The sequence below is a fragment of the Mauremys reevesii genome, linkage group 20, assembly GCF_016161935.1.
Source record: "Mauremys reevesii isolate NIE-2019 linkage group 20, ASM1616193v1, whole genome shotgun sequence".
NCBI lineage: Eukaryota > Metazoa > Chordata > Testudines > Geoemydidae > Mauremys > Mauremys reevesii.
The window spans coordinates 7,731,770-7,746,840 of NC_052642.1; the positions used below are offsets into that span (position 1 = coordinate 7,731,770).

A 15,071-nucleotide genomic window follows, 5' to 3' on the forward strand; every position below is an offset into this window, starting at 1 on the left:
AGTAAAAATTCCCTTCTTAAATCTTACCTTTTTTCTAGACTTATTTAATACTTGCAGCTATCCTCTCTGTAAAACTGAGCTTAATGTTAAGTTCCCTTCCCATTAAGGAGACAAACTGAGCTTGTAAAAGGATCTTTTCTTATCAAAAGTGTTTTATTCAATACTGAGTCTTTACAAAATATGAAATAAAAAGCATATTATGTAGCACAAACAGTTGTTACTGATAAATAGATGTGGGTTGTGTGTTCTCCCCCTTAAAATATTCCTTGCTGCAATGTCAAAAGCATTTCAGCCTCTCTATTGTGGGGACTTAATCAGTGGCTTGTTAGAAGTTCACATGGCTTCTGATGTCATTGATCTGTGTCACCATTTCCTTTATGTGTTCTCCCCTGCAAGAAAGTAGACATGAATTGAATTGTACAATGCTGTAATTCTGAGGGGGTGGATGTGGCAGGACTTGCCTTGGTTGGAAGCCACTGCTCCTGAAACTAAAAACCATTCTTACCTTTAATACCACCTCCCTCTTTCAGTGAAGGGCTTACAAAGTGCTTTAAAAAGCTCATGCTGAAGGTAATTCTTGAACAATTTGGCTGGCTAGCATCTCATAAAATTGGTTGGTTAACTGTGAGGCCAGCCATGGTGACAATCCTAAAATTTTCCAGTAGGGTTGCTGTGCAAGATGGAATAGAATCCAGCTTACTAAATCTTAGGTTCATGGGCTGCAGCATGTTAACTACAAGTAAATACTGAACTTGCTTAGGGACCATTATTCCTTGATTTTGCAGGAGTTTTAGAAAACTTGTTTTCTAGAGTCTATTCTTTTCCAAACTCTCTCTAATTGACATAGTATGTTTAAATGCCACAGCAGCTGTGCTCCAATAAAAATACCTCCCTGCTTGACTTCAATAGGAACACAAGACAGCACTATAGGGAAGCTTCAGATAAATAGCGCTCTCTAAAGTAAGCTCAGACCCATCTACTTCTGGTCAAATCTTCAAGGTTTCTAAAGCTAGCTACAGAATAAGATGACATAAGTTATCAGCTATTGGTAATAAAGTAGCTCCCAGCTTTGAAGAGAAACTCCTAAGTATCAGTGTGTCTAGCCTAATGGCAGTGTTTGGAGTTTAATCTGTGATAGACATCTTTCAATGACTGGGAGTTGAATACACTCACAAAATCAACCCAAAGCACAAAGAGCCCAGCTTGGAAAAAAGTTAACTTACTCTTCTTTCAGAACTGTCTGGATGCACTTGCTCTGGTAGGCACTGAGGGTTATGGTAGGTTTTCGTGGACTGATCCCCTTTTCCATCTTTCTCTGCTGATAATCCTTTTTCATTTTCACCTAGAAGTAGCAGGAATAATGGACTCATTAGAAATCTTATGAAACATTCAAGAGTTCACTGTTTCTTTGCATATGACAGAGAATAGGAATTGAGCAGCAGCAGATGAAGTGTGTCAATTTGCCCATAACTGCTGAAAACCTATCTTCAAGTTTCAGTGCCACCCCATGCTCACCTGTTTGATAGCATTTCCTAAGTGCTGCAGTTGATCATGTATCGTCTGTAATTCTTTCTTCATGTCTCTCTCGCTATCTGACAGAACTGGAAGCTGAGAGTGAAAACTGCGAAGCACTTTCTTCATCCTTTATACACAAAAAACAAAAAGTGAAAGGTAACTTTAAAACACAATAGCAGATTTAAAGGTGGCCATCCTGCAGCAAAAAAAACTTCAGGACCAGACTTCAAAGAGAAACTGCTGAGCTTCAGTTCATCTGCAAATTTGACACCATCCGCTCAGGATTAAACAAAGCCTGTGAATGGCTTGCCAACTACAAAAGCAGTTTCTCCTCCCTTGGTTTTCACACCTCAGCTGCCAGAAGAGGGCCTCATCCTCCCTGATTGAACTAAGCTCTTTATCTCCAGCCTGATTCTTGCTTGCATATATACACCTGCCTCTGGAAATTTCCACTACATGCATCCAATGAAATGGGTATTCACCCACGAAAGCTCATGCTCCAATACGTCTGTTAGTCTATAAGGTGCCACAGGACTCTGCTGCTTTTAAAACTTCTGTACACCACCCTTTATGTACTAGGCTGTTTATTATTTGTAACTGCTGGCCCCCCTTACTGTGAAGAATTCTTTTGGGATGTCCCTGTGTTTTCCATTAGCTAAAGCATTTCTTAATGTCCAGTTTCTCCTTCCTGCTAGAAGGACGTAATCTTTCTGCAAGTCAGTTATTCTCTGCTAGCTTGAGGCTTCTTCTGTGCCTGCTGGAATCATTAACATTGCTGAACTTCACCAGTAAAAGGTGTGGCCATAACACTAAAAGGTTCATTACTGGATCTGAAACCCACAATACACAGCCAAATACATTTGGCATCGTCTGGTTACATTGACTTTGCAGGTACTGTGGAAAAGTCAAACTGACTCTTCTCCCTCACCCCACACACTGTTCTGAACCTCAGTCGCATCCAGCACTGAGGAGGCAACAGGCTTCAATCTCTGTACTCACCTATTCATAATATCTTCTTGTTTTTCTTTAGCTTCCTCATACTTCTCAGCCAAGCGCTCAGCCATTTCCCGCAGACTGTTCCTTTATACAAGTGGGAAACAGTCAAAATTACTTCCGAATTATGGAAAAAAACATTTAACGTACTTGTTTGAAGTGAAGCTTTGAAAGCTGGGCTGGATGTTAAACCTGTGACCTAGTCTAACTCTTCTATGGGTTCTCTACAACAGTGAAGTTACCTAAATGGAGTTAGTCCCACTGAAAACCTAACCAGCTAATTAGTTAAGACTTTTCTGAACCATTCAATTCCTATACAAATGAAAGCCATTAACATTCCATGATTTAGCTAAAAACTGACAGAGCCAATTAAAGAGGTCCAACTCACCTTTCCACTTGACAGTACTTAAGATCTTCCAGTTGCTTATTTTTCTGTGCCCTCAGCAATTTCACTCTAAAATGATAGTTGAGTCAGAGGCCAGTCCATTCACAAGGCAATGTAATGATTAATAGTCTCCAGAGACATGTAGAACAAAAAAGCCAACAAAACTTGGACACTCTGGAGAGGTCAGAAGAGAAGAGAAGGGATGTCTCCAAAGAGGAAGAGAGTTCAAAGGGACAGGGAAGAGTTATTCATAGTAATTTCTCATTTTTAGTATTTGTGGCAAAGCTGTTACCATGGTGAATGTCTCTAGATCCCAGGCTTGGACGCAGGTTGATTCTGTACAACTACATCCAATAGGAAATGTTTGGCTAGTAGGTTTCAGGTATTTAGAGCAGGACTCCCCCCTAATGCTTCCTTTCAACCTATCTTCTGTAAAAGTACAAGCATTATGCTGACATTTGTGTGGTACTCCTGTCCTATAACTTGAATCTATCATTTCTGGAATATCACTAGTCTCAGATAAACACGACTGAGGATCAGAAATAGATTTATCTCCATTACATTATGATTATTTGCAGATGCCCAGCTGTCTGACAATCCTGTTAGGTCCTTAATACTATATTTGATGGGGATCTAGAGTTAACTGCAACATTACTTTTAATGTCTATATGTGGTGGCATATCCTGATGTTATTAAAAACAAAGGACAAGCTTAAATATGCCACATGTTTATAAAAACCACATTACCTTTGCTGGATCTCCTCTTTTGCCAGATCCTGTTTCAGAATATATTCTTCCCTGAACACCTGTGTGGCTCTGCTTAGGAGCTGAAGACATTCCTCTGGGGGAGGAGATGCATCTTTGTCAGCAGACCTTAAAACACACAGAACAAGCTATTTGTGTACATGCAATCCCACTAACAAGTGTTTTTTAAAGGTTAAATTCTCTGCTAACCTGGGAAGTCCTCTCAGAAATCTGTTTGGGGTGGGAGACACTAGGCATAGCAAACTGAAGTCTATGCCACCCCTCCCCCCATATCAGTGTCCCAAGACAGGTAAAAGGTTCTAGGGTGCACATTCCTTCTATAACAGTCTCCTCCCTCCTTTCAAGTCCCATATAGAAAAATCTCATACTTCAAAAGCAATGGATTAGCAGAGCTGCGCTGCAGGATGCTTCGGATGTGCTTCTCAAATGAATGCTGTGATTTAGCTAGGATACGAAGAGGTGAGACCGTAATTTCAGTGTCCTCTCTCGTACACAGGAGCGGAGGGGATGCTGGATGGACTGTCGTTCTGCCAAAACAAAACACACATCTAAGTGATACCTAATGACACAGAACTTGGTTTCCAGTATATTTTTCTTGAAAATATCAATGGAATTTAAAAATCCTTAAATGACATCAGTTTGAGACACATTAGGGAAAAGCTTCCATCTACTGTGGTATTAACAAAACTGCTATGAACCAAGACCTGTGCAACACGCAGTAGCAGAGCACTAGATCCAAAGGGTCTGACAGGCACATTCATGGAATTGTTTCAACTCTATGGCTATGGCAATTCCAATTGAAGTCAAACATGGCAGAGTGAAAACCTAAAATGCTACTTGTCTCTACACAGGGCCAGAGACAGCAAGCTGCCAGATTGCCATGTTAGTCACAGCCAGGATTATCTTTGATTACTAGACAGTACTTGGATATCCCAGTGAAAAACACTTTAGAAAATGTAAATGCGAAAGTCATGGAACTAGCTTTTTTTTTCTAAGCAGAATATTAGTTTGGTATTTGAACAAGATCTGGATACAAACTACCAAGCCAAAAAAAAAATAATCTCTAAGAATTATTTAGCTTGAGCCATTTTATTTTTCCCTTATGTTTAAAGAAACAATACCAAAATCCCCACACCTTGATAGTGATTTTCTAAGGACTTCTATTCTCTTCTTCATGCACACATAACCTGTAGACTTCACAAACCCAGTGGAAAGATTAAGCCCCTAAACGCAGTCTGACAATTGTGTATACTGCCTCAAATGTATTTAGTTCCAGGATGTTGCTGGTCCTAATGTTTGTAAAGCACTTTGAAATCACCAGGTGGAAAGTAAAGCAGTATTTCAAGAATCCTTTGCTAATGCTTCTTAGGCCAACACAAAGACTGATTCTATGGTGTCCTACGCATTGAAGGTGTTCCAGGTTTGTTATATTATTCCTCAAAATGCCCCATAAAACTTGGTCAATTGGACTGTTTTCTGGCTGAGCTGGCATTTTCTTAGCATAAGAGTTATTTAAAAAGAAATAAGCTGTCATGCTCAAGTCTGTTTTAGAAGCACTGTAGTCACCTGCAGGTTACCTGGTAACAAGGTTCCAATGTGCAGCTTTGGTCACTAAAAAGATTAATCCTGTAAAAAAAAATGGAGACGTGGATCCCCACCCAACATTGATACCTGGTTCACTGCTAAGGGTGACCTCACAGCTAACAAACAACTGACATTCCACAGAAGGGGAATGCCTGAAAAATTAAAAGCAATTTGGGCTGATGTTAGAGGTCTATGATTAATGCAGACATGTTACTTCCCCTCCTTTCCCTCTATCCTAACCCTCCTTACTTTGTATATTAGAACACTTGCACTTTGGTATATTTGTTCTATTTGAAAAGAAATAAAAAATGATAAATATGAAAAAGAAGAGCAGAAGTCAGAGTTAAACTGGCAAGAGGAACAGAAAACAAGTCTTGAGACACTGAAGCACTAACTGAAGAACAGAGCTAAAGACAAGGGAAAAGCACGAATTTTAAATCAATTAAGTAAGAAAACTACATACAGAAGAGGCCTTGTGATACATTCATAGGTGCTGGTGATGCAGATCATTGTGGGCCCTAAGATGTCAGAGACTATCCAGAATCCTCTAATTGGTGCAGGCTGCCTGGAGAAATAAATAGATTATAATTCAAAAACCTTTTGTCAGTGCAGTAAGAATATATCCAGAAAGTTGTATCCATCTACATCAATCAACTTAGAGGCCAAATGTTTCATTGACTTCGGACATCTTTCTTAAATAAGGTGCACAAAACACTTACAGTTAAAGCATACTTGCACTCCCTCAGATAACCATCTTGTAAGTAATCACCATTTTCTCATGCAAATTATATAAGATATGAAATAAAACCAGCTTGTGGACACATCCAAATACATGACATCATAGAGCATAACTGGCTCTTTACCAGCAGGTAATACCTTGCACCAAATTAGGGATGCTTTGCTGGCTTGAAATTAGTTATTTTTATTGGCTGTGTCCGAGTTTTAACACTCCATAAATATACTATGAGGGAGAGTCTAAAAGCAGTCTGTGTTTTAGTGTTCAGGTATGATAGAAAGTCCCATTAAACCCCTAAGTCTTGCACTAGGACAGCTAATGTTGGTGATAATCTCTCAATTTTTGTTGGTTGGATGGGTGGGGTTCAGATACTACCAAAGTGGGAATTTCAGGCTTAATTCTGTATTAGAATGCATTTGGGGTAAACACTCAACCCTAAGATACCAACCCTTGGTGCTCACAGTTTAATCATTTGTGATTATTTGGATTCTGTCAGCTCAGCCAACAAATTAATTTATTCAGAAGGAATATTGAGAGTTAATACACATAACAGAACATTTATTCACTCAAGGGAAATGGAGGACATTCGGTTCCTACCTGCATGGCAATGGCTTCGTACAAAGAATGTGTTCCACAAAGCACTTCTGTTCTGCTCCAAGTTCTTGTAAACTGTCCTTATCTTCCTCATCTACAAAGACAGGAGACTGTTTCAAATGCATTATGTTCAAGATTCTTGAAATTACAAACCACTTTACAGGGGGGAAGTCTACACATTCTGGATAATACCACGACCAGATACCAGTCGCTGATAAACAATTACCTTCCACAGAAGGAAGTAGTCTGATAAACGAACACACTTCCCCTCGTGTGGAAGACAATTTCACTACTCACCTGACCCAAGGAATTTGTGAAGTTTGTGGATCCATGTTAGTCCAACACTGTGCACACCAGCTTCGTGTATACAGTGATATCTAGAGGGACATTTAGGATCTGAAAATGAAGCAGTTTATATTATTAGGACAAAAAAACCAACACAATCATTCCTGTATGTCTATATTCAGCAAGTGCTGAAGGTTCAGCACTACTCGGATTGGCCCTTCATCTATTTTACATTAATACATTGCAAGAGCTACCCAGTCCCTTTCCTGCACTCAGTCCAACCAACTGAATCGGTGCCTTTTTTTTTTTTAAATTAGTTTCATTTATAAACAGATCATAAAGAGTTAATAAAATAGGTGTTATAAGCATGTTACAGATATGCTTAGTAGAGGTTACAGGTAATTTTAAGCTAACTACTGGCCTATTGGACTTTACAACAACCATTTCTTAACCCTTTATAAACAACATATGGAATCTTAGTGCAACATGTGCCAGTTTACTCCTAACTTTATTAAACAAATAAAGCCTGGCTATACTTTATGCCCACCCAATTTCCAAGATCTCAGCTACATAACACAAGCCTTGCAGCTTGTAATTTGTCCTCATGCTTTAGCGGCATGCATTCAGCAAGTCTGCAGAAATGCATGTGCACCCTGTAGTTCTATATTTAGTAGCAGAAGGCATTAAACTCACACTCAGCACAACCTGACTGAAGAGGAAGGAAACATTAGATATCTTCACCGTATCCTTTATAATGGTAGCCATCAGAACAACAAGTGCAAGGACATCTCTGGTCCATCAGTGGTTATTACCCAAGATGGTCAGGGATGCAATCCCATGCTGCGGATATCACTAAACCTCGAACTAGACGACAGGGGATGGATAACTCAAAATTGTCCTGTTCATTCCCTCTGAAGCATCTGACACTGGCTACTAACAGGATACTGGGCTAGATGGGTCACTGGTCTGACCCAGTATGGCCTTTCTTATGTTCTTTTTAAGTCAAAAGAGCTGCAACTCCTACCCCGGTGCTGTGTAGCGATAGCAGGTACTGAATGCTTAGATTCATTTAAAAATCAATTACAGCAGCATCATTGTGTTCTCATGAGACTTCCTTTTTAAAATTAGCAATAAAAGAAAAAAAACCACAAATGTTATCTGAAACCTGTTAACAGATGAGGTAGCTTCAAGAGACTCTAAGGAACTGTTTTCAAAACACTGCTCCGAGTACAGCGATAAGGTCTACACTACTTAAATTTTGAAATAAAGTGAATTAAAACAGCAATAGAATTGATTAATTTCACTTTTACCTCTGTGCAGTTTAATTGGGCAAGAGAAGTCAGATTCTAAAGGCTCTTCCTCTTCTCCTGATGCCAGTTTCAGTGCAAGTTCCAATTCAACACATTCAAACACATACAGAGAAGGGATGAGGTCAGATCTTGGGTCCCAAGACTTTTCTGACTGTAAAAAGTATTTGAATGCATCAGTAAAACATCTTTCTAGTAACAATACCATTATAATAGCAAGAAGAAAATGTTACTTAGCCTGGGAAGGGTCTTTCCAGCATTTTTTCCTGAATGGCAGCCCCTAGCAGTCACTACTTACAGCCTGCAGGGAGGTGCTGAAGAGGCTTTCCAGAGCAGCTGTTCTTTTCATAAATCAAGCAAGGTGGTCCCTGCCCAGTCCCCATGAATTTATGATGCTCTTCTATCTTTAGTGTCACCTATAGTGCCTCTGCAGCTAGTGATGTCAGTTTCTCATCAGAGTTAATAATTTTAAAGGAGATATTTTTAAAAGAAACGTGCCACATTTCTGAGAAAATAAATAAGCATCAAGCTATAGTTTGGTTTAGTTTAAACTGAATATTCAGAATAAATGTTCATGTTGGCCCCTTGCTAATCAGACCACCACTTTGGCTAAAATAATACCTAATTATTCTATTTTAACTTAAAATGTTGGTCGGATTAGCAAGGGACCAACATGAACATTTCTTTTGAATGTTTCCATTCAGGAAATGAGGATGTGAGACACAAAGAAGAGACCACCACTGGAACAAATGACATGATAGAGTTCCTAGAAAACACCACCCTACCGTTTGCTCATCATCCTCTTCTCCCTCCAGTACCACACAGTGATAAAGCATTCCTGACTCGGTGGCAATCACCAAGATGTTGGGAACACAGGGCAGGCACAGAACAGCACAAGCATCATAGCCATAGTTATCTTCAGCTGTGGGGTGCATGGGCAATGGGCCCAACAGCTTGCCAAGTTTTCCAGTGCTGCAATGAAGAAACAAAGAAGTGTTTACTGGAAGACTAAGACACAAAGTTTCCAAAATTGTCTCCAGTAATCTCCTGGGAAAGAATAAAAACCAAGGACAACAGCTAGGGGAACACATACGTTTACTAAAAGAACGGCGTACTTGTGGCACCTTAGAGACTAACAAATTTATTTGAGCATAAGCTTTCATGGGCTACAGCTCACTTCTTCGGATACATAGAATGGAACATATATTGAGGAGATATATATACACATACAGAGAGCATGAAAAGGTGGGAGTTGTCTTACCAACTCTGAGAGGCCAATTAAGTAAGAGAAAAAAAACTTTTGAAGTGATAATCAAGATAGCCCAGTACAGACAGTTTGATAAGAAGTGTGAGAATACTTACAAGGGGAGATAGATTCAGTGTGTGTAATGGCTCAGCCATTCCCAGTCCCTATTTAAGCCTAAATTGATTGTATCTAGTTTGCATATCAATTCCAGCTCAGCAGTTTCTCCTTGGAGTCTATTTTCTGTTGCAAAACGGCCACCCGCAGGTCTGTCATTGAATGACCAGACAGGTTAAAGTGTTCTCCTACTGTTTTTTGAGTGTTATGATTCCTGACGTCAGGAATCATAACACTCAAAAAAAACGTTTACTAGTTTTTCTTGCTCAAGTCTGGCAATCTGAAATCCAACCTAATGAAAATTAAAGGTCCTGGGCTACATGCACTGCATGGTGCTCTCACACAAAGGAATGAATCTTAGTAATAATATTTTATTGTCTCAGACACACTTATCAGACAATGGTATCAATAAGCAGTGCCACACCCCTTTACGAAGGGCTGTACAACGTGCTTAAAGAGACACTCAAGTTAATTTTCTATGAACAAATGTCAATACCTAAGAATTTATTTTTCAGTGTTTTTTTTTTTTTTTTAAATTGTATTGCTCTCAGGTTGGGCTATGAACAGGACTAGGCAGCTTCACTTTTGTTTATAGGCAGTTTCTCGTCAATTTCACATTATTTCTCACTCACTAGGAGGATGCATACTGCAGTGTTTGTAACCTAAATATAACACTTTTTTTAATTTTAATTTGCATATCTAATTAAATCTAGATTGCAATTTTTAGGTGTCCTTTCTATAGGTCTTAAAGGTGCATATCTCTTTCATATAACCTAATTTGTCATCTCTCAACCTATCACTTGACTGGAATCCTATTCTAGCACCTTCCTAATGAGACCCAGACTGGAAGTCCCTAAGATCTCAAAAGGTTCTTTGAAGCACAGCCTCACTCTGAGCTATGGGCGCTCCTGCTTGTCACACACTAGGAGCCAAAAACCCCAAGAGTCAATATGGTACCTTTAGAACAGCTGATTTTTAACCCAAACCCTAGTTTTCCATCCAAATTTGATCTGAGAGTATCCCTTTTAAGTACTGTGACACAAAAGTGGGTTATCAGCAGTGGGGACTGAACCCAGGACCTCTGGATCTAAAACAATGAGCCTCTACTGCCTGGGCTCAAGGTCCAGGCCTATTAGCTCAAAGACTAGAGACTGAAAGCTCTATGTGGTCCAACCATTAGACAGACACAAAGACCAACACTGAATAAGCCTGGGTTACAATATAAAATGATGGAATTCAATATAGCATCTGCTCCTGAATCTGGCACAAATCTTGATATAAAATATAGATCAATCTGCACAGAAATTAAATAGAAGTGTTACATGAATCACATTTTAAACAAAATTGGTCATTGTACTTTAAGTCCCTACCTTTGTAAGAGGCTAATATATGTGAGAAAGGTCTCTCCGTTTTCATATAATATGTATAGTGGATATGCCAATACTTCCTCTCTCCCTCGCTGCCCAGCTATGTTCTTCGGAACAGATACCAGAGGCCCAAAATCAAATGCCACTGCAGTCTCTCCTAGTGATGCTGTGTACGCTCTCCTGGGGAAGGAAGAGAGACAGACCAACAATTACAGTTAGTGATGACTGACTGCACACGGTTATTGGCCTCATTTCAAGTAACATTTACTGTTACATTAGATAAATGTGATTAAGGTTTTACAATTATGGATCGGTCCTTTAGCCAACAGTATTTTCTGCAATAGAAACCTAAAGACAGGTACTGGCCCTCTCTTCAATTAAACGCATATGCTACAGTCTCATTTCCTGGCTCCGGGGATTCTGACTGATGGGCTGTTTGAAGAGAACACTGCATATAGCATCTTTCCTCTCACCTCCACTGAACCTACTGACTTCTTACTCCATTTCTGAAACTGAACTGCCAGCCACCCCAAATATGTGACACTCGGAGAGGTGAGGATGTAGTGGTATTTTCAGTGCAATATATTTAGCCATGGCTTGGCTGTTGGAGAGCAACAGGTGTCTCCATTTCAACTAGGTCAGAGAAAAGATAGGACGCTAAGCTCCACCTGTTACATTCTCTTCCAAAAAGCCCCTTTTTAACCTTTAAGACATTATAGTAACTTCAAAATATTATGCTTTTGTTGCAGACAGCTACTCCCCTGCTCCCTCTAAAATGGTGAGGCAGGGAAAGAAGTTCAGCTACTTTGCTGGGAAGAGGCTATGGAAAAGAAGGAAATAAGATTCCCCACTGGCAAATTTATCACAACACTTTACGCCATCTTCTCTCTCCAGGCACTTCTCCATCTCTACAAAAAAAAATTTGGTACATCAGCAAGTTTATCCTGTTGAGAGCATTTCAAAATCTAAAAACTGCACAAACCCTTTATTGAGCATTATACTCTCCTCCTCAGCATCTGAAAGAGCAATCACCTTCACAGGTGTATGCGGCACCTTCAGACTGTAAATCCTAGAAGAACAAACAATAAATACTTTCATTAGTCATTAACTTCATACATGACGACTCCCTGCTTATGCAGGGTCAGTACATCAGTAGTTACCATCCTGAACTTCTTTCTATGCTATTTTTATGTTGTAATTCCACTAATTCCATAAGCATGCTTACACATAAGACAGTAAACAACTAGTTCTTGTACTAGAAAAAACATTCAGAAGAGCAAACAGAAATAGGTTTACCTTATAGTGTTATCCGAAGTCAACAGCACTACATGTGGTTCTAATGTCTCACTGGGATACCAGGCCACATGTTTTAGGGTCAGGGATGTCGAACTAGTGAAGAACCTTTCGGCAACAGGAATGGTGCTACAATAACAAATTTATAATCCTGTTATTAAAGGCACACCATCAAAACAGACTGCTTTTAACTTGTGGAGGAATAGCCTGATTTAAGTCTCAAAATGGTTTTTGGTTGTATTTAAAGTTTAAGGGCAATCTTTAACTTACAGTCACATGACCCTTCTGTCTGAAAATTTATTTTACTGTTACAATATCTAAGATTATTATAACAAAGATGAGAATATTTTTTCTCGTTTATTTTGTATGTTTGATAGCACTGTCTGACTAGACTGTATCACTAGTAAGTTTCACCTGGTTTTTCCTCCTCATCCCCTCACACAAGAGCAGGGAGTGAAAAATTTCCAAGACATAGGAAACAACCAGAAACAAAAATTGGCAGATGCTCAGGGATACAGGTGTAGGATCTTAAAGCCCCTTTTAACTCATGTTTTAAACTGATTTAGGTTTCAAGATGGCAATGTCCCTTTAATGGGAAACTAAATTCTATCAGCAGTCCAGATAGAATCTGAAGTCTCTTGAAATAAATCACTTCATATGTATCTGTGATTAAAGGTAAATCCTTATAAGCATTTATAACTAGCACCATAGATCGATGTTTGAATCCTGAGTAAAATACGTGTTAGCATGAAGAATGGGTTCTCTCCCTATCCGTTCAAATAACTACTGAGTGGACGAAACAAGTGTGCTGACCCTTGAAATCATTCTATTAGATGTACTTGTGAGAGTGCTGCTTCTATTCTAACAGATGTTTGGACCCAGATATCTATCACACCTATTTATAAATCAGGAACAGAATAGTTTCATTGTATGATCACTTCCACAAGTGTTTGAAGGGAAATGCAACAACTCAAAAATCCTAAATTATTGTGGTCATATTACCATGGCCACAAAACATAGGCAGAAACAATGACATGTTTAACCCAAACAGAGATGAGAAGAATCAGCAGCCTGAGCAACACAAAGCAGCAATGGTAGAAGCTAGGCTCAGTCTCTGGGATCCATGTGGCCATGGGTCAAAACATCCCACACTGAGTGACACTGTTTTTTACACTCTAAATACAAATACATGAAGGACTTATGATCCCCCTTTCACACTCAGTTTTCCCATTGCTAATTTGGTACAAGTAGAAGGTGCCATTCTATTTCACTTATTCAGGCTGAAGTTCTCCATTTACACACAAAATAATTAACATGTGAAGCAGTAGGGCAAGCTAACGTTCCTGAGCCAAAAGGAGCAGCATTAAGGAGGTCAAGTTTCCCTGTCTATTCAGTCCTTAGACTCTTCCAAGACTGCCAACAAAAGTGATGAGGATAGTATGATAGTTCAAGAGATACAAATCCCAAGTCACAAAAAAAAAACTTTCCCCAGGGGCAGGTTATCCCATAATTACCTCCCCCATGGGGTTTCTTGCGCCTCTCCTTAAAGGATCTATTATTGGCCACTATCAGAGACAGGAGAGTAGACTAACTGGACCACTGCCTATATTCTCATGCAATGTGAATATTTTGTCCATTAGGAATGAGGATGAGAACCTATTTCCATCACACCATTTCTCTGGTATCCCAATTTGCCTGTGAGGCACACTGGACAACTTGAAAATTGTGTCTTAGAAGGTCCTCTGTGACAATGCTCGTTGAATTTGCAAAGGCTCTTAGCCCCATAATCCCAACTAGCCTTTGACTCAGTTCGGAACAAGTACCGTACCCCCCATCAGACCAAGTTCAAATGGAAATCTTCAAAATACTCTGCTCCTTATTTATGAAACTCTTCTTTCATATTTTCTGCTCTGTATCTTACACTCAGCACATATGTTAGATCTTTTTGCACCACTTTATTTGATTGGGAAAGCCCAGAGGCTCACACATGAAGAGTGTCAAAACACAATGTGGTTAAACATCTGACTGAAATATAACCTACCTACAATTAACTGTTGGTTTTCCACCTTCAAATTCTGAGTTCTTTCCCCAGCGTTTAGGCAACTCCAGTACCATCAGCCCTTTAATGCCTATGAGCGCCACATGATGCTGTGTGGGACTTAACAGGGTTTCATAGACCTCAAAAAGGGGTGGATTTATGCAAACCAGGGTCTGAAAATTAAAAAGTTACAGTGAAACATTAATACTAATAAATAGGTCACTAAAAAGTACTACAGAGCCAGGAGTGAACATTACACGAAGTACTCTGGAGACATTCACTGACTTGTAAGTGGATGGGACAGGGCCACACACAACCCGATACCTGGTACCGGCCCAGCCCCCCCGCGCCCCTCAGACACCCCCGGCCCCCCCGGTACCGGCCCAGCCCCCCGCGCCCCTCAGACACCCCCGGCCCCGCCCCCGGTACCTGGTACCGGCCCAGCCCCCCGGGCTCCGCGCCCCTCAGCCCCCCCCGGTACCTGGTACCGGCCCAGCCCCCCGGTACCAGGTACCGGCCCAGCCCCCCGGGCTCCGCGCCCCTCAGGCCCCGCAGGCTGAGGGTGTAGAAGGCGCCGCGCTCCGCGTCCCACAGGAACAGGTCCGCGTCCAGCCCGAAGATGAGGCTGCGGGTCGGCCCGGCGGGGCTCGGTCTCTCCGCGCTCTGCTCCCGCAGCCGGCACAGCACGGCATGGTGCGGCAGCGCCGCCCGCCACTCGTCCGCCGGCTCCCCCTCGGCCGCCATCGCCCGCCACCCCGGAACTGCGCCGGGCTCCGCTCGCCACTCAGCGCGCAGGGGCCGGCTGGCGCCTCAGAACTACCGCTCCCAGCGTGCAGCGGGCGGCCGGCGC

General features: G+C 40.9%; 1 protein-coding gene across 2 annotated transcripts; it reads right to left on the reverse strand.

The window, feature by feature from the left end:
- Window positions 1-133: 133 nt before the first annotated feature.
- NUP88 (nucleoporin 88) lies at window positions 134-15,042 on the reverse strand. Of its 2 annotated transcripts, XM_039507462.1 has the most exons (18): window positions 14,729-15,042; window positions 14,225-14,394; window positions 12,187-12,312; window positions 11,873-11,959; window positions 10,894-11,070; window positions 8,949-9,135; window positions 8,167-8,317; window positions 6,869-6,967; window positions 6,575-6,665; window positions 5,705-5,806; window positions 5,224-5,283; window positions 4,026-4,184; window positions 3,640-3,765; window positions 2,897-2,962; window positions 2,515-2,595; window positions 1,516-1,642; window positions 1,224-1,342; window positions 134-389 (listed from the first exon to the last, which is right to left on the reverse strand). In XM_039507462.1, exons 1-18 carry the CDS (start codon window positions 14,963-14,965, stop codon window positions 326-328), a joined length of 2,229 nt encoding a protein of 742 aa, XP_039363396.1. In that variant the 5' UTR covers window positions 14,966-15,042; the 3' UTR covers window positions 134-325. The 2 variants fall into 2 exon arrangements, with proteins under 2 accessions (XP_039363396.1, XP_039363397.1); XM_039507463.1 differs by lacking the exon at window positions 5,224-5,283 and having other exon boundaries at window positions 136-389; window positions 14,729-15,039.
- Between the last annotated feature and the right edge of the window lie 29 nt (window positions 15,043-15,071).